At 37.2% G+C, this 17,824-nt stretch overlaps 1 protein-coding gene across 1 annotated transcript in view; it reads left to right on the plus strand.

Annotated features, from left to right (window-relative positions):
* LOC115434767 (transmembrane protein 163-like) overlaps window positions 1-17,824 on the plus strand; it is a 44,012-nt gene that overhangs the window by 20,951 nt on the left and 5,237 nt on the right. Inside the window, 2 exon segments of the mRNA XM_030156901.1 lie at window positions 3,373-3,469; window positions 13,414-13,525. Coding sequence (XP_030012761.1) covers window positions 3,373-3,469; window positions 13,414-13,525 — 209 coding nt within the window.

Consider the following 17,824-nt stretch of genomic DNA (forward strand, 5'->3'; position numbering starts at 1 on the left):
AGCCAAATCAATTCTTCATCATGCAAAATGCAAGTAACTGCATGATATTACAACAAATAGCATTATAATATTGTTTTTCTACAGCAGTTCAGATAATTGGTGTAATCCCTAGCAAAAAACTAGGTATCCACGACTTTTTTCATAAATAAGTCTAATCAGAATGTTATAATGATGCAGAGAAGAAAAGGAGAGAGAAGGAAAATCTGTCATAACCAAAGTAATATTTCAAAGAAACTACCCAAAAATGTCTTGTAATAAACACTTCTATCTGAAAGCAGATGCACCACAGTCTCAGAGGGGCGACTGCTAATTGTCGTAGAAGTGACAGAGGAGATCATGTCATCCGGAGATGAGAAAAACACAGACTGTTAATTACTGTTAGTTCAGCTGCTTTTTGACTGGCTTCAAAAATACAACAGGAGTTAGATGTGATTAAAACGTTCTGGACAAATGTGGCTTTAAAGAGCTAGACTAACTTTATAGAGTCTTTCACCTTCTAGCTATACTGCGTCTTATTAAAGAATTGTCTGACACCTTGACAAATGGCTTTTTCTTAATGTGCAAATCAAACAACCAAGGAACAACATTCTAATTAATGAGATCCTGGTTTTCATGCTGTATTTCAGAACCAAAATGACACTCGTTAATCTTCCAATCGAACAATTGGCAAATGAGTGCATGCCTCCACACTGTGTCTTTATGCAAGCACTGATAAATATTTTTACTTTGAAGTAGTGTTGTAAACAAGACAATCTGAACCAAGACCAAGACTATATTCACACTGCAGGCAACACTGGCCCAAATCTGGTGTTTTTGTACTCTGATATGGCTTAGCATCTGTTTTTCAGGACAGTGTGAACAGCTCAAATCATGTAGATCTTCACTAAGATAAGATAAGATAAGATAAGATATATTGGTGCATCCCTAGTAAATACACATATACATAGTTTGTTTTTTTTTTGATAGGGACAACATATTTAACAGTTGCTGCATTAACAAATATGAAACCGATGCCATGTGTAACTTCACTACTACAAGGTTATAAGGTTATAGTTCACTACTAAACTGTACTATATTCCTGTAAATCTAGACTAGATTTTTTCCAATTCTGAGCATTTCATTAAATAAATAAAAGCTGAAATGAAAACCTTTCCATCATTAACACTGCATTTGGATGGACACACTGAGTTTAGGACAGACCTCAGTGTTAGTTTTCGAATAATGAACCCAAGTACTCTCTAAATTCATTAATTTTGATAGAAATCTGACATGTCTGAGTGCTAAATCTCCATATTAAAATCTCCACACAAAGCCTCTGGATGACAACAGTCTTCATGATGCCAATTCAGCTGCTAATTGCAAGATTCTGACAAAGTTCAGGAGGCTGCTCAGGCAGTAATTGGCCTCAACAAGAGGCTAGACTTCCTCCCAGAGCAAATATTTAAATGCACAAGAAAACTCACAGAAAGGCATGGAGACATACATAAATAACCTACAGCTAAACCGTTGATACAATAAATCACATTCACACACTGTTGAAGATCCAACGCCCTCCACCAGACCAAAACACAAAACTATTGGTGCTCAACAGAGAATCACTGCTATTCTTCTTAATTGTTTTTATCTGTCTGTGTTTGACAGGGGAGATGTGGTTGAATAGTGATGCCCAGGTACAGTGCGGTTGCCAAGGTAACAAGCCCTGAGACATCAAAACAAGATGAATCCGGGAGTGCAGTCCTAAATGGAAAAAAATGTAGCCTTTAAAAACAAAAACAGCTTCATTCACACTGGTGTGACAAAGGTTAATCAGATGCTGTTATTGATATCAGAGTGGTGTCCACCTGTGAGAAGACACTCAGAGACAGGCTGGGCTTTTGGCTGCTTTGCGGATGTTGTTTTTGTGTCCGAGAGTGGAGCATTGTGCCATTTTTTACATCCGCAGTGTGCAGTAAGCATCGGGGGGCCTGTTAGCAGAGACTCAGAGCTCCCATATGTATGAGTGTCCTGCTGCGGACATCCCAGAGTGAGGTTGAGTGTTGCCTTGGTTACCTCTTGTGGTCAAAACCCCAGGACACAAAACATTGCTTGAGAAAAGACATTAGAAAGAGGCATACACACACAGGTAGCCAAGCATGACCTGGGCAGACACTACAACTGTTTCAGATCCCTCTGGACTTCACTAATTGGATACAGGTGTTTAAAGGACATCTGCTGCCTCCAAATAAATGCTCACAGAGCGCCGCCACTCAGTGTAACACTAATCTGCTACTCACAGTCCACTCAGATGTGTGGAGGCACTCCAGCCTTATCACATTATTTGTTTTTAAACTGACTTAGCTGTTATTTTTGTTGCTTGTTGCTGCAGTTGGAGATCAAGGTTCATCAGTTATTTGATATCATCAAAAACAATTTAGTGAAATTAACAGAAATGACAGAATATATCAGTAGTTCTATGTTGTTTCCTATTGTTGGACTCATTCTTGTCTAATAACATATTGTTGTGCCTCATTCTTCTTCTACTATGAGTCCAATGTAGAACTAGAGCCACAGTAGTTTATTCTGATTTTGTACCTTGGTCCAAGATGTCAGTAATAGATTATAGTAATTAATTAATTAACCCTTAAAGACCCAGTGCTATTGTTATGATAGTTCCCAAATTATTTTTTCTCTTTATTTAACTTTTCTTAAATGACTTATCACAATTTATTATAATATTATCCTCAGTATTTTGCATTTTCTCAGTGAAAATCCTGTTTTTTTCCTATTTTTAATTCTCTTATCTTGTAGATGTTCATAAAAGCTCAGATTAAAATTGAGGGTTATTACAGCAGAAACAGAGAAAACTGAAGAAAAAGTGTCTTTTTCAGCCCAATCTCTCATTAACTGAACATAAATCCAGTGTCTCCATCCACTGTCATTGATCCAACTCCATGGGTTTTACTGGTGAATCAATGTTGTAGAAGATGACAGTGTTTCCACGTTCAGTACGGAGCCTCTGAACATCCAAATGGGTCATATCTGATGACCATCAAAAAATGACAAACTGCATTTTATACCAATTATTTACATGGATTAATAGGATTAGTGGATCAGCAGGTACTAGACAGTTTGGAGCAGCAGACGATTTTGTTCAATGGTGGATGTTTGGGTCTTTATTAAGTTAACTAATTCAAGTAGTGAGTAATAGTAATAGGTAATAGTAATGTTTTAAGTTGAATGAACTTGGCTGTAATTATGGACTTTTTTTGCACATAATACATTATTTATCTAGACTTTTTTTTTTTTTTTACTTGGTTGAATTTGACATCTTCACACTTCTGTTTGATTGTCATTCTTCTGAAGTTTATGAAGTTTCACCTTTTTCTTCCACAGTGCCTGTGTAATCCTGGGTGTGATTTTCATCCTGTCCTCCTTGTGCATTCTGGGTAAAGCCATCCACGACCTTGCCACCAAGCTGCTACCTGAAGTGGTAAGGACACAAAATACACACCTCAACATAAGAGTCACTGTAGAGGGGGAATTTGTTGTATTTCTAATTTCAAATATCAAAAAAAAAAAAAAAAAAAAAAAAAAAAAAAAATATATATATATATATATATATATATATATATATATATATATATATATATATATATATATATCACTACAGTGTTTAGAATAAAGACCTTTAAAATTATATGAAAGACTCCAGTGGATTGGATTGTAGAGATATGAACTAAAATAAAAATATTCACACCAGTGGTCCGGTGAATTTATGTGACCACTAGAGGGAGTAGTGAGTCACTCTGCATGTCTCCCATGATGCAACACCAGAGGGCCTTTGACCAAAGCATCAGAAAGTGACCAGATGACAAAGTGATAAAAGCTAGAATCGCTGTTGTGAGAAAGAATGGAGTTTGATGCTGAAATGGCAGCATTTCCTCTACACGGGTGAGTTAGATTACAAGGCTTATGAAAGTCTTAAAAGTTATTATGTGATGTTTTTATTTTGTTAAGTTGGCCACGGTTCAGACTAAACCAGTGTTTCCCAGCTTTACTTGGCTCATGACCCCATTTTAATGTCACAAATTTCTGGCGACCCCAGACATTCAAAACGTAGACTTTTTTTTTTTTTGGTTAAATTTATTTGTTTTTCATCATGTAATAGTTTGCTATACTATATTGCAAATAAATGTTAATTTTAGACAACATTTAGTCTATATAATGTATATTATTATGGATGGAGGCAGAAAAGCCAGGTTGAGATTCCTGCACAAAGGGAGAATTTTATTTTCCTTGGTCAGGATATGTACAGTCAGTCCAGCTTGGATTTACAAGGCTGACAATTAATACTGAACAAACAATAACTCAAACTATGAATTATGAAAGAGCTGCAGCATCTGAAACCGACCACAATGAACATTTGAAAGATAAACGGTACCACAGTGCTTCAGTTTCAGCTTCAGAGTTTGTCGTGTCTTTGATGTATTATGATTGTCTCTCTCAACTCACCATACATTCTTTATTAGTAAGTTGTTGTTATTTTTATCAATTACCAGAAATTCCAGGCGACCCCACATGGGGCCCTGACCCCAAGGTTGAAAAACACTGGACTAAACTGTGACAGTTTTCAGCTTATTCGGACAATTCCAAACAGATCTTTAGTGCAGCTACTGACAACACAAACTACACAGAAAACTGAGGTGATTTGTGGTTTTGCTGTGGCTGTTTTCTGTCTAAAAACAGAGCTAAGCTAACAGAGCTATAATGTAAACTATCAGCTGATACAGCACATGAAGATTATAAGACGGTGTTATTTTGACCGACTGTCATAATAACCAACTATGAGCTTTAGTTTGAGGACGAAAACTTGATACTAATATACAGATTTGTGGAAACAAATGATACCATCTGTGGATACATAGTGTTGATTTGTTGGTGGTTTTGGTAGTCATAAGTGTGCTCTGCTACATGATTTCCCCCTGCTGTTGAGAGTTTGGAATATCAATACTACATAAAACCTCTTTAAAGTGCAATGTTTCATTTAATATTTTATGCTAGATCTGAAATTATTGATCACATTTTCCTCTATGAGCATCAGACGCTGTTCTTTAGTGTATACTCAGGGTATTTTCAGCAGCTTGAAGTCAGCATTTGATTCCCTCTGGAGAGCTTTGATAAAAGCCTCCGCCATATGGCAAAGATGATATTATCTATTTAAAATGTCTAACACAAATAATCAGCTGACCTATCAAATGGGCTTTGTCTTAAAAATGCAGCTACAGAATTTAAGCCAAAATTTGTTTTATAATCTAGCAGAATTTTAAAAGCTTGACCCAAGGTATTAACAAGCATCCCTGCTGTGATCACATCACCTTGCCAGACACGAGGATTTCATTTATAGCACAGCAAAATCCCAGTTTTTCTTCATTTTTCCCATATCTAATAATAACTAGTGAAAATGTGAGCGTGCTTCTGAGCATCCAAGACAAACAACTTGCAGGCAGTGTTTACACGGTCCAAATCGAGCTGCTGTTTCTCAGTTGGAGGATTTTCCTTTTCCCATCCTGCCATTTTGGACTGGCACTAGATCTGATAAGACGACATATTTTCAGCGGTGGTCATCACATGGCGCTGGTCACTGGGGGTTCGACTGAGGCCAAGCAGTGCAGAGGAAAAAGGTCTGTGAGACTTCAGCCAGCAGCTCTGAGTTATCATGAACAGATGGGAGGCGTCAGCTCTGAGAGTTTGTCTCCAGGCAAGAAAATGACAAGTCTACGTGATTTAGTTTTCAAATTAATTATAAGTCTCCTGTATGTGCATCAGCAAATTAGAAGCAAGCAGTGAGAATATGAAAACAATTAAAGTAGTGACTGTAGTTTTGAAAACCTGTCATTGTCAATTTGTATCTGCCTTTCAGATCTTTTACATACTTGAACCAGATTCTGTGAAACTTCAGCACACAGAGGATGGATCACTCAAGTCAGGGTTAAAACAACACAACTCCAATGTTTGCTAATGTTTCTGGAAACATTTTAAAGAAGCCAACGCGAAGAGGTTTCATTTTCAATCTGGTCTGAAAGTAACAGAGTGAGCATTAAGAATTAGAAATATTATATATATAGTATTTAAAATACATCAGATTTCTTTCTAATATCCTAAAATATCAACTTATCAGACCTTTAAAAAACACAAACAACCCAAGTTTCTGTGCCTATCATACAAAAAACAGGTCAATGTAGGCCTCAAGACAAACTGAATTGAAAAGTAGTAAAATAATCCTGAAGCTACTTTAAAAGCATTCACCAAACTGTGACTGCAGGCTAATATTTGATTAGGTGTTAGGAAAAGAAAAGAAAAGAAAATATGTCCAAAGGAATGAAGTTTTGAGCAAGGACAGGGGCAGAATGCATGAAAAAAAAAAAAAAAAAAAAAAAAAAAAAAAAAAAAATATATATATATATATATATATATATATATATATATATATATATATATATATATATATATATATATATATATATATAAATAAAAGGGTAAAAAAATGACTGTTGCAAAAACAAACAAACAAGATAATCATTAATATTCTAAACAGTTTGCAGCCAAAAACAAAATCAGAGGCACTCGGATCCAAAAATAAAAGTTCTTTATAACCTATAGTGGCACCCTCACCAACGTATATCAACTAGAGTCTTCATCAGGGCATAACACAAAAGATATTTGCTCAATTTTAAAGCCTCAGTGCATCATTGGAAGCTAATCATGTTGATCAGAAACTGCCTTTATGTATGGCTGATCAGTTAGCAAAGGAAAAAGAAGAGACATGTAGGTATAAAAAAGAAAAATCAAATGAAAATAAAAGAAATAAGTGAAAAAAGGAGTGATAATGATAAAATAGGGAAATAAAATAGAAAATATAAAAACAAGGAGTTAAAAAATAGGTTAAAAGTCAGTTGGATTGAGAATAACAACATGTGACTGAAGAAGGAGAATTATTTCCTCCACCAAAATGTGATTCTTGGCTAATATTAGATTCAGCTTGTTTGTGTTTTTTTCCTGTTACCACACTGTTTTTTTTTTCAGTGTGAGTCTGTGTGTGAAGGAGGTGTAACAGTGTAGTTCCTGCTGCTGGATGAAGAATGTCGCAAATCTCAGGTGCGAACGCTCAAGAGCATTCACACTTCCTGAAATAGCTCTATCACCCGGTTGCTGGGCAATAGTCATCTCCGTAGAAACGCTGTTGAGGATCTTGAACGTGATGACGATGATGAGTAAATATGGGAACATTATGTTTTAGTTGGAGATTAGTGCTCCTCTCTCTGTGATTCAACTCATATGAATGTACTTTGGAGAATAATAACAGTTTCATTGGTGTTGTTTTTCGTCGCAGACATATTAACACACACTGAACAGAATGAGCTGTCCCACCTGTGTGAGATAATTCTAATCATTATGAGGATGTGTGTTCAGATTGCATTAAGAGATCTTGCACTGTCTGCTATGATGAGGTTCAAACAGCCTTTTTAACTCACCAAGGCTCATGGCTCAATTAGTTTTCGACTCTTATTGATTTTTTCACCAGTTGTGTTTTCTATCTATTCATCTCTGCCTGCAAACAGCAAAGAGACAGGCAGGAAGAAAACAAAGGCAGAATGTTGGCGTACCAAAGCAGGCAAAGTGTGTTTTTCTGACTCGCCCTGCTCCTCACATATTCGGGTTAGACCAGACTGTGCTCTGCTGTATTCAGGTTGGAGTTATATATAGCCATATATGCATGAACTGCTCATGCTGATGGAGGAAATAAGGCTTGTTTTCAGCACCTCCCTCTCTTCCTCTTCGCATGAAATGTTAATAAGGTAACTGGCTGCTTAGGTATGCAAGAGGAAGAGGAGGAGGACAGAGAGAGAATGGAGGGAGGAAACATGGAGGATGTTGGGTTTTTGACACTTGACTGTTCCCGTTCGGCTGTTCCTCTGTGGCCAATTAACGTCAGTTAGAGCCCAAAAGGAACCTCTGCTCATAAAGGGCCGTCATCATGGGTTTGTGGATAACGTATGACTCCCATATGGCTTTTTCAGCATTTGAACTACTGCTGTGTTTTTCAACCTTGGGGTCGGGATCCCACGTGGTGTCGCCTGGAATTCAAATGGGGTCGCCTGAAATTTCTAGTAATTGATAAAAATAAAAACTTACTGATGAAAAAATATCTGGTGAGTTGATAGAGACAATCACAATACATAAATGACATGACAAATTCATGACAAAATTATGAAAGAGCTGCAGCATCTTAAACTGACCACAATGAACATTTGAAAGATAAACAGTACCACAGTGCTTCAGTTTCAGCTTCACAGTTTGTCATGTCTTTTATGTATTGTGATTATCTCTCTCAACTCACCATATATTCTTTATTAGTAAGTTGTTTTTTTTTTGTTGTTTTTTTTTATCACTTACTAGAAATTTCAGGCGACCCCATTTGAATTCCAGGCAACCCTGAGGTTGAAAAACACTGACCTATGATAAAGAACAACCTCCAAGCTGCAATTACACACTGAAAATGGCAAGTTCTGATAAAGAAATGCAAGAAATACAAAATTTTAATACCTCTGTTTACTTCCCCTCCTGTAGATGTTCCCGCAGAACAACTTCTCCCTTGACACAATTTTGCAAAGGCATTGTCATTGCTTTCTACGCTACAAAAAGAGTATGATTCAGTTACAGAAACTAGCCAAACAACGCAGAGTTTTTCCTCTATTTCAGAATGATAGCAGATGGAGTGGAGTGTGGAGATCAGTTTGGCTGGAGAACAATAAGAGGGGATTTGGTATTGAAAATAAAAAAGGGATTTTTGAGTGAAGTGTGAACAAGAGGAATGATTACGACCAGGACAAGCAGCTTTAAGGCTCATTTAAGGACTATTTAGGACAGGGGTGTCAAACTTTTCTTCCAGGGGCCACATTCAGCCTAATTTGATCTCAAGGGGGCTGGACCAGTAAAATAATAACATAATAACCTATAAATAATGACAACTTTTTCTCTTTGCTTTAGTGCAATAAAAAAAAATAAATTAGGAAAATATTTACATTTACAAACTATCCTTTCACAAAAAAAACATGTGAATAACCTGAAAAAAAATTAAATTTTGAAAGAAAAATATGTGCAATTTTAACAATATTATGCCTCAACTTATCATCTGTACATGTGCATTACACACAATTGGTAACAGGTATAATATTGTTAAAAGTTTGGAGTTTGGAACTAACATAAGAACAATTTCTCATTCAGTTTCTCATTTGCCCAAGTCATTATTCTTCTTGGTAGTTCTTCTAGGTTCAACTGGATTAGTTTTGCTCTTTTGAAGTTAAACTAAGCCAGCTGAACCTCGAAGAGCTACCAAGAATAATTGAGTTTTTTTTCATTATCTATAGGTTATTAGGCTACTATTTTACTTGAGATCATATCGGTCTGAATGTGGAACCTGAACCAAAATGAGTCTGACAGCCTTGATTGTTAATATCTTCAGTGTAATTTTTGCATTTCGCAAATTCATCCTGTGTGCCAGATTTGACCCTTTGGCGGGATGATTTTGGCCCCCAGGCCGCATGTTTGAGACCCCTGATTTAAGACAACTGTTAATAGAAATGTTCCATATAGTCATGATAAAAGCTCCGATTGGTGGAAATGTTGTGATCAATTGATTGTGATGATGAACTCCAGCTGTGTGCAGGAACTTCTGTTCAAGACTTAAGTGACCCTTTCAACCTAATAAGAAAGATCTGGACGTATCAATATCTTACAACTTTTTAGAGAACATGGAGACAAATGGAAAATGTGGAGAAAGGATGGTCCAACCAGCTGAGAAGTGACCTAAAGACCTCAGTGTCCAGGTCATTTTCACACATAAGTACCATATTTACCCACTTAACCCTCAGGTCAAACTAGAAAACTCACTTTTTACAGCGGATAATGACCTACACCAAAGTCCTAAGAGGGTGCATGTTGTACCTAAACTCTGTTACTTTGAAGTTGACTTTTTTGCCAGAGTTGGACTGAAAAAAGTTTTTGAGGGAAATTGTTTTCTTTTCTCTGTTTTGTAAAAGAAATATATTCTTGTCAAACAACCAAACCTGAGCTTTGCATAATATCCCAGCAGAGTAACAAACCTTGTTTCGGGGAAATGATTCTTATTATTTCCCAGACAAAAAGAAAAACAACCTTATTACCTCTGCCAAGGAGGTTATGTTTTCATCAGGGTTTGTTTGTCTGTTAGCAAGATAACTCAAAAAGTTATGGATGGATTTTCATGAAATTTTCAGGAAATGTTGATACTGGCACAAGGAACAAATGATTAAATTTTGGTGGTGATCGGGATGGGGGACTGATCTGCTTTGGCAGTGGTCTGCACTCTCTGAGTGCTTTTCTAGTTGAGCCTGTTTCCATTTGAAAAGTATTATAAATAAAATATAGCTCTAAGTTCAGCCAGTAACCACCAAAAATAATAGTTTGTATAATATACCAGTGGGGGATTTGTTTTTTTTTTTTGATGCCACTCATACATCTGCTCAACTTAAGAGTAATAGTCTGTTTGTGTTTTGTTAGTTGTAATACACACAACTTGCTTTGGCTTTTTTTCCCTCTTATCTCTCCCTCTTTTATCTGTTTTTTTCAGTGGCTATACTTTTATTCTATATCGAATAAAGTAAGCCGAAATTCCTTTTCCCATTTGGCAGATTGTTTTGCTTAATATAAGATAATTTGGTTTTATTTAAGAATATTCGGCTTCTGTCTATGATAAGTTTTCTGCTTTTTCTGATTTTTGGTTCTGTTGTGTGATTTTGGTCTTACTTACAGGTGAATCAGATAAAAAAATTGTGACGGATGTGGTTAAAATTTGGGGAAGTTTTTTTTTTTTTTTTCACTGTATTAAAATCCTGTCAAAAGGTCCTTCCTGCAGTGCAATTTTAGACAGTGTTGCATTGACATTTCTGTATGATGTGGGTGTTAGTGTGCACAGACACAGTGACAGTGAGCTTCTGTGACACTGTGACGTGGATTTGCACACCTAGCCTCCTCCTTTACTTCAGGATTAGCAGATAATACCAAAGACATTTCATTCATTTGCAAATTAAACTTACTGAAGATCAGTTTCGTTGTTCCATCTCTACACTCCAACCAAAGGTGATTAGGCCTGATATACATCATGGCCTGCTTCCTCTGCAAAAAACAAAACAAAAAAAAGAAGAAGAAGAGCAGTCAGGACCATTTTCATATTCTGTTCAGGGATCTCTCACTGTCAAATATAAATGTCAAGAGCTGTGTTCACATTCTGGGCAGGGTGTGTTTGTCGTGAGCCCTCCGCTGCCAGCCCACCCACTGACTGCGTCAAACATAAACCACTTTGAATGTTGATGAGAAGGTCACAGAAGGGATTTCCCATGATAACATAATGAGACTGTGTGCCATCTTTATTTTTCAGCTTTTTTTCCATAAATACTCAATGCAGTAAAGGTCACTGTGCATGCAAACGCAAAACTTCCTGTAGATGCTTCAGAATAAGAGCGTTACAGTAAACAGAAGCGATTAACCACTAAATATATTGTGTAACTTAGCTTTTTTTATATCTACTTGTGTGAACAGATTGAAATATTTGTCCTTGTTTAAGAGAGAGTTCCATATTTTTAGAAGCGATGGGATGTTTTTGATCTTTCCACAGCTGAGTCAGAGTACTGACTCAGGACGATGCAGCATGTTGAGGTTTTCTCCTCATCTCTGTTTTGATGTCTGTGAGCTCGCCAAAGTAGCTTTTCATGGCTCCAAGGCCATAGTGCAATATTAATGCTGCCGCAGAGGCACTGAGTGCTCTGCAGCTCCCTTTTTTTTCCTCATCTATCTGTCCTCCTGTTGTAGCCATCCTCTGTGCATTTACATTTTAGGCATTTAGCTGATGCTTTCACCAGGAGTTACAATAGGGACAACAAGAAACTAATATACATCAGCTGCAACTGAGAAACATGAATGGAAACACATTAAATAAGAGCACATTTGAGTATCACTGAATGAATAAAATGACTAACCTACACGTATCAGCTGTTGATAATGTGATAATAGAGCTCTGCAAAGTGCATTTTTACATTCCCACAAACAATACTTGTTTTATTTTTGAAGAAGCTTATTGAGGTTGCCAACCTGCAGTATTGACTTGTGGTTTTGGTGTGGATCCAGCTGTCTGGTGAAATCTTTGTGGTTGTGTCAGCAGTGATGGAAAATCTGTAAAGGACAGGATTTTCAACAACAAAGCATCATACTGTTGTATAATTGATTGTATAAATTAACATTACAGAGAGTAACTTTTAGCCTGATGATGAGTGTTTTAGCCAGAAAGTTCATTGTAATTCAAAGATAGAAAGTAAAACCGAAAAGCTAAGTCAACCAACCTTGTCAGCTGTATATTTTTTTTTTTTTTTTTGCGGAACAATAGCTTTATTCATGTAGCACCTTTAAAAGCAAGTTTCCAAGGTGCTTTAAGATACAAAGCACAAGTGGGAACCTGAGAAGGTAAAGTAATAACAGAAAGTAAAAAAAAAACAAAACACTGAAGCCAAACAAAAGAAAGACAACATTCAGGAATAATTAATGAAAAGTTCAAGACAAAAGGTGCAAAATACTCAGCATAAGATCAGAAAATGTTTAAATGAGTAGACAGAAATACAAGAACACAAATGGTACAAAAAAAAGTATAAAAAATGAGTGAATGAATTTTTAAAAATATCTATCTATCTATCTATGTATATATATATATATATATATATATATATATATATATATATATATATATATATATATAAATAAATGAGAACCAATAAAACAAAAATGGATAAAAACAATAAAAGAGTGGTATCACATAAAGTCTGTAAAAGTAGGTTTTAAAAAGTTACTGATTCTGCAAATCTTTTCTCTTAAACTATGTGGGTTCCGACGGCCAAAGCCCAGAAAAGTTTTATATTTGAGCCTAGACGCTGGGAAAAATCCAACAGGGCCCTACTCAAGGATATACGGCTGCAAAATAGCTCATATGGGTTTAGGAGGTCAGGTTTGTAACTTGGAGGCAGACCCAGATGTGCTTTAAAAGTGATCAGTAACAGCGAGTTAATGGAGTAGGAGCGGAAGGTGTTCTGAGGCTGGAGGTGAAAAAGTTCATTTCTGATTCATGCCAAAGGGAGGGAGTTGCAGTACTGAATTCTAGACGTGATGAATGCATTTATACCTTATATCCATTCAGAGGGAAACAGGATGGGTTTGATTCAGGAGTCAAGTGGTAGTGGACCAAGGATAAAACCCTGAGGGACACCAGTAAAAGAGCAGTAAACACAAAACAGATCCCAAAGCAGGAAAAAAAAAACTTTGACTCACTGTTTCTCTGTCTGTCTTTTGTAGGATGATTTCCTGTTCAGTGTGTCCATCGTAAGTGGCCTGGTCTGCATCATCCTCGCTGTCATCAAGTTCATGCTCGGCAAAGTTCTCACCAGCCGAGCCCTCATCACTGATGGTAGGCGAACACAGCGTGAAACATTAAAGCTATACCGTATGTGGCATTTTTACACTTTTCTTCTGTAATCTAGCGTGTGGCAAACTAAAATATAAAAGAAATCTACCAGGTTTTGAAACTCAAAAATGTTTGATTCTCATATTTCTGATCAAAATCATTGGTTACCACCATCCCACATCAGATACTGGTGCCTCTGAATCTGACCTTTCACTCGCGCTGCTCCTTTGTGAATGGATAGAAGTCAAATGCACGGTGCTGAAGGGAAAAAACTGATTTTTTTTAACAGAAACGACAACCAAAGGGAACAAACAGCAAAACCCGATTGCAGCAGTCAGAGTCTGGTGAATGAAGGATGGTGATAAAGTCCGGGAGTCAGGCATACGTGACTCTGCAGATACTTCCGCACAAAGCTCAATTTTTACAAATGTGTGGACTCTGCATACAGATACTTGGTGTCACATGATGTAAGACGATGTAGGATGATAAATGTATCGACTATGAAACCTCAAATGTCCACGGACAGTACGCAGACTCCGCACGCTCACAGTACGGCACAGTCCGCCCGACTGTGTTTAGCCTTTATTGTAGGTGATGAGGTGCAGTGAACACAATGATCCACAGACCAGACCCTTAAATACAGGGTTTCCTAATGATAAAGGAGATGCAGGTGGATGAGGGTGTGTCTGATTGCTGAGGAAGGGGTCCACAGCCACGCCAGGGTGGACTGTGACACCTCCGCTTCTACCGCTGCTTCCTAGGTGAGGAGGGGAGCGTCAGAGCTTAGGCAGGGGGAAGTGGGCCGGGCTTTGGAGGGAGTTCAAATTTTTACTAAGTGCTGTGTGACATGCCAGATCGGTAGGTATCGCTTTAAGGTTATCGCACTTTCAAGATCATCACTACTATTTATGGTTAGTTTTTTTCTTGCCCTTTAAGAAAACCAACTTCACTCTACCCACTGCATGAAGGTGCAAAGTGCTAAAATAAAAAAAAACAGGAGATTTAAAGGAGGTGTGGATGCCACCTAAGAAAGGTCCTCCTACAAAAACAATATCAGTTTAAGTGAGACACTATATTTAGAATAGTTTTACCCAGTCTTTATACATGCTTTTCCCAACAAAATAAGTAAAAACAGCAGTGGTTTGGCTAAATAAGAGTAAAAAAAGAGTCTAAAAGCTTTGGATACTGATATTACAGCCTCAGTAAATGAGCAAATTGTCAAAGGCTGATGTAAAAAGGTAGGGTGGCTGCGCACCTTAGATGAGAGGACATTAACATTGATTTTTGTACGCTAAGTTTATTGTGTAGAGAAGACTCTCGAGGCTGACTCTGCATTTGCATCACCCTGGCACAGTTCAGGATTATTTTAAAACAGTAAGTGGTGTGTTGAGCCATTTTAACCCATTAAATACACATTTGCTATAAATTTGCTGATACTACTATTGACGTGTATCATCACTGTGGAGTCGTACACTGCTCAGACAATGAAAAGGGTCAACTCAATTCAAATATGTAATTTGCGCCTTTAGCTTTACTATAGGATACATTCACTGGCATCGTTTTTGCTATACAATGCTTACAGGGGTTGGACAAAATAATGGAAACACCTTCACCTCAAGATGATAATGCCCCAATCCATACAGCTAGAATTGTTAAAGAATGGCATGAGGAACATTCTAATGAAGTTGAGCATCTCGTATGGCCGGCACAGTCCCCAGACCTCAACATTATTGAGCATTTATGGTCAGTTTTAGAGATTCAAGTAAGACGTCGATTTCCACCGCCATCGTCTCTAAAAGAGTTGGAGGGTATTCTAACTGAAGAATGGCTTAAAATTCCTTTGGAAACAATTCACAAGTTGTATGAATCAATACCTCAGAGAATTGAGGCTGTAATTGCCGCAAAAGGTGGACCTACACCATATTAAATTATATTTTGTTGATTTTTTAAGGTGTTTCCATTATTTTGTCCAACCCCTGTATATAATGTCACAGTAAATGTCACAACTTTAATTCCCCTTTCCTGATGATAGGAGAGTTGGACTGTTGTGTAAAATGTTCTCTATCCCATCCAAAATATCCTTAGTGGGGTTCAGGTTTTGACTCTATGGTGTCTAGTCCATGTGTGAAAATAACATCTCATGGTTCTCTTTCTCAGTTTGAACCTGTTGAATCCTCATGTTGTCATCTTGGAATAAGTCTGTGTTAGGACATTCCTGAACCCAGACAGGAACAACTGAAGCAACCCCAGATCATGACACTACCCCACATGCCTGTACCGTAGGAATATACAAGGCATGATGCGTACTCACTTGATCTGTCTTAATGACGCTGTCACTCTCTTTGCCATTGAAACACAGTCCAATCTTTAGGCTCTCTATCAGACTGATGGTTGTTTAAGAAATGAGAAGCTACTCACTGCATCAGTTAAAGCAGGGGTCTCAAACATGCGGCCCGGGGGCCAAATGCGGCCTGCCAAAGGTTCCAATCCAGCCCGTGGGATGAATTAGCAAAGTGCAAAAATTCAACAGTCAAGGCTGTCAAATTTATGTTAGTTCAGGTTCCACATACAGACCAATATGATCTACAGTAAAATAACAGCATAATAACCTACAGAATATAATGATTGCATATTTTCTTCTCAGTTTGATGTGAAAAAAATATTACACTATGCCTATAAATAATGACAACTTCAAATTTTTGTCTTTGTTTTAGTGCAAAAAATAACATTAAATTATGAAAATATCTACCTTTACAACCTATCCTGTAACAATAAAACATGAAGAACCTGAACAAATATGAACAACCTGAAATGTCTAAAGAAAATTAAGCACAATTTTAACAATTTTCAGCCTGTGACTAAGTGTTTAGTGTCTTTGTAGATCTGATCCATAATGTGCATGCAGAAATGATAAGTTGAGGCATAATATTGTTAAACTTGCACTTATTTTTCTTAAGAAATTTCAGTTTTTCCAGGTTATTCACATCTTTTTTGTTTGGATAGTTTATAAAAGTAAGTATTTTCATAATTTAATGGGGGATTTTTGCACTAAAACAAAGACAACAATTCAGAGTTGTCATTATTTATAGGTTATTCTGTTATTATTTTACTGGTCTGGCCCACTGGAGATGAAATTGGAATGAATGTGGCCCCTGAAAGAAAATGAGTTTGAGACCCCTGAGTTAAAGGGTTAAAGAACTTGTTACTGTTGAAACATATTAATCACTGCAGTAATTATCCAACGGAAGGATCTGAACTATTTGCTTAGTTAAATCAAGATGGAGATTTTTTTTTTTTTTTAATTTTGTTCAGTCAGTGTATAACCAAGTTTAAAGCCAAGGAAAAACTGGGCTGTAGACCTTTGAATGAACTGGCCACTTACACAATGTGGGTCTGTCCATTCAACATGTGCGTTACTTTCCTCTTGACTTCCAGTGTGATACTTTATTTGTATCAGAGCACTAGGAATCATCATGTCACCTATTAGCGTCTCTGGGAAACAGACGATTCAAACCGATGCTTATATTCCTGTCACGCCACATCAGTTAACAGACATCACATGCCTCTGTTTACCTCCTTAAACAGATTGCAGCCAATTACATTTTAGTTTTACAAGATGACTTCTTAATATCTGTCACACTTTAGAGGCATCTCAGGAATGAGGAGCGTGAATGCAGTCAATGTCACATGTCCACATTAGCCTCAGCAGCCAGGACACAACAAGCAGTACATTCTAACACACAGTGTTGGAGAAGCTACTTTGCACGCATAGCTTGTAAAACTACAAGTAGTTCAGCTCAGAGTCCTGCACGGGTCCACTTTTCCAAACTCGTACCCGCCCATACCCGCAAAGCTGAGTACGCAACCCAATCTGCTACCCACATTTTTTTTTCCAAGTCCAATCCGCACCCACTCATACCCATAATAATAAACAGTAATTCACTTTTAAGGGCTTTATTTTTGATTAAATCACATGCCATCAGTAAATCTCTAATATGTGCTGCTCAATGATGGTGGCGGTTAAGCTCAATTCACAATAAAACAAAATGGTTTTGGATCAACCTCTGTGAAATTAGATGATCATCATCATTAAATGTCCTGCAAATTATTTTCATCCATGAATCTTCTTTTATTTTTTCATTTCCTTACCCGCTACCCACCCGCATTTTGTTTAATTTTACCCGTGCCCATATCCATATTGAGAATGTGCATGTGGTGTATATGAAACAAAATATGGCCATGGTTGGGGCGGCACTTCGATGTCAGGGGTGGCACTGGTGGGAGGGTTGTCCATGGTGCTAG

Source organism: Sphaeramia orbicularis, chromosome 2 (assembly GCF_902148855.1).
Source record: "Sphaeramia orbicularis chromosome 2, fSphaOr1.1, whole genome shotgun sequence".
In the NCBI taxonomy this organism is placed as follows: Eukaryota; Metazoa; Chordata; class Actinopteri; order Kurtiformes; family Apogonidae; genus Sphaeramia; species Sphaeramia orbicularis.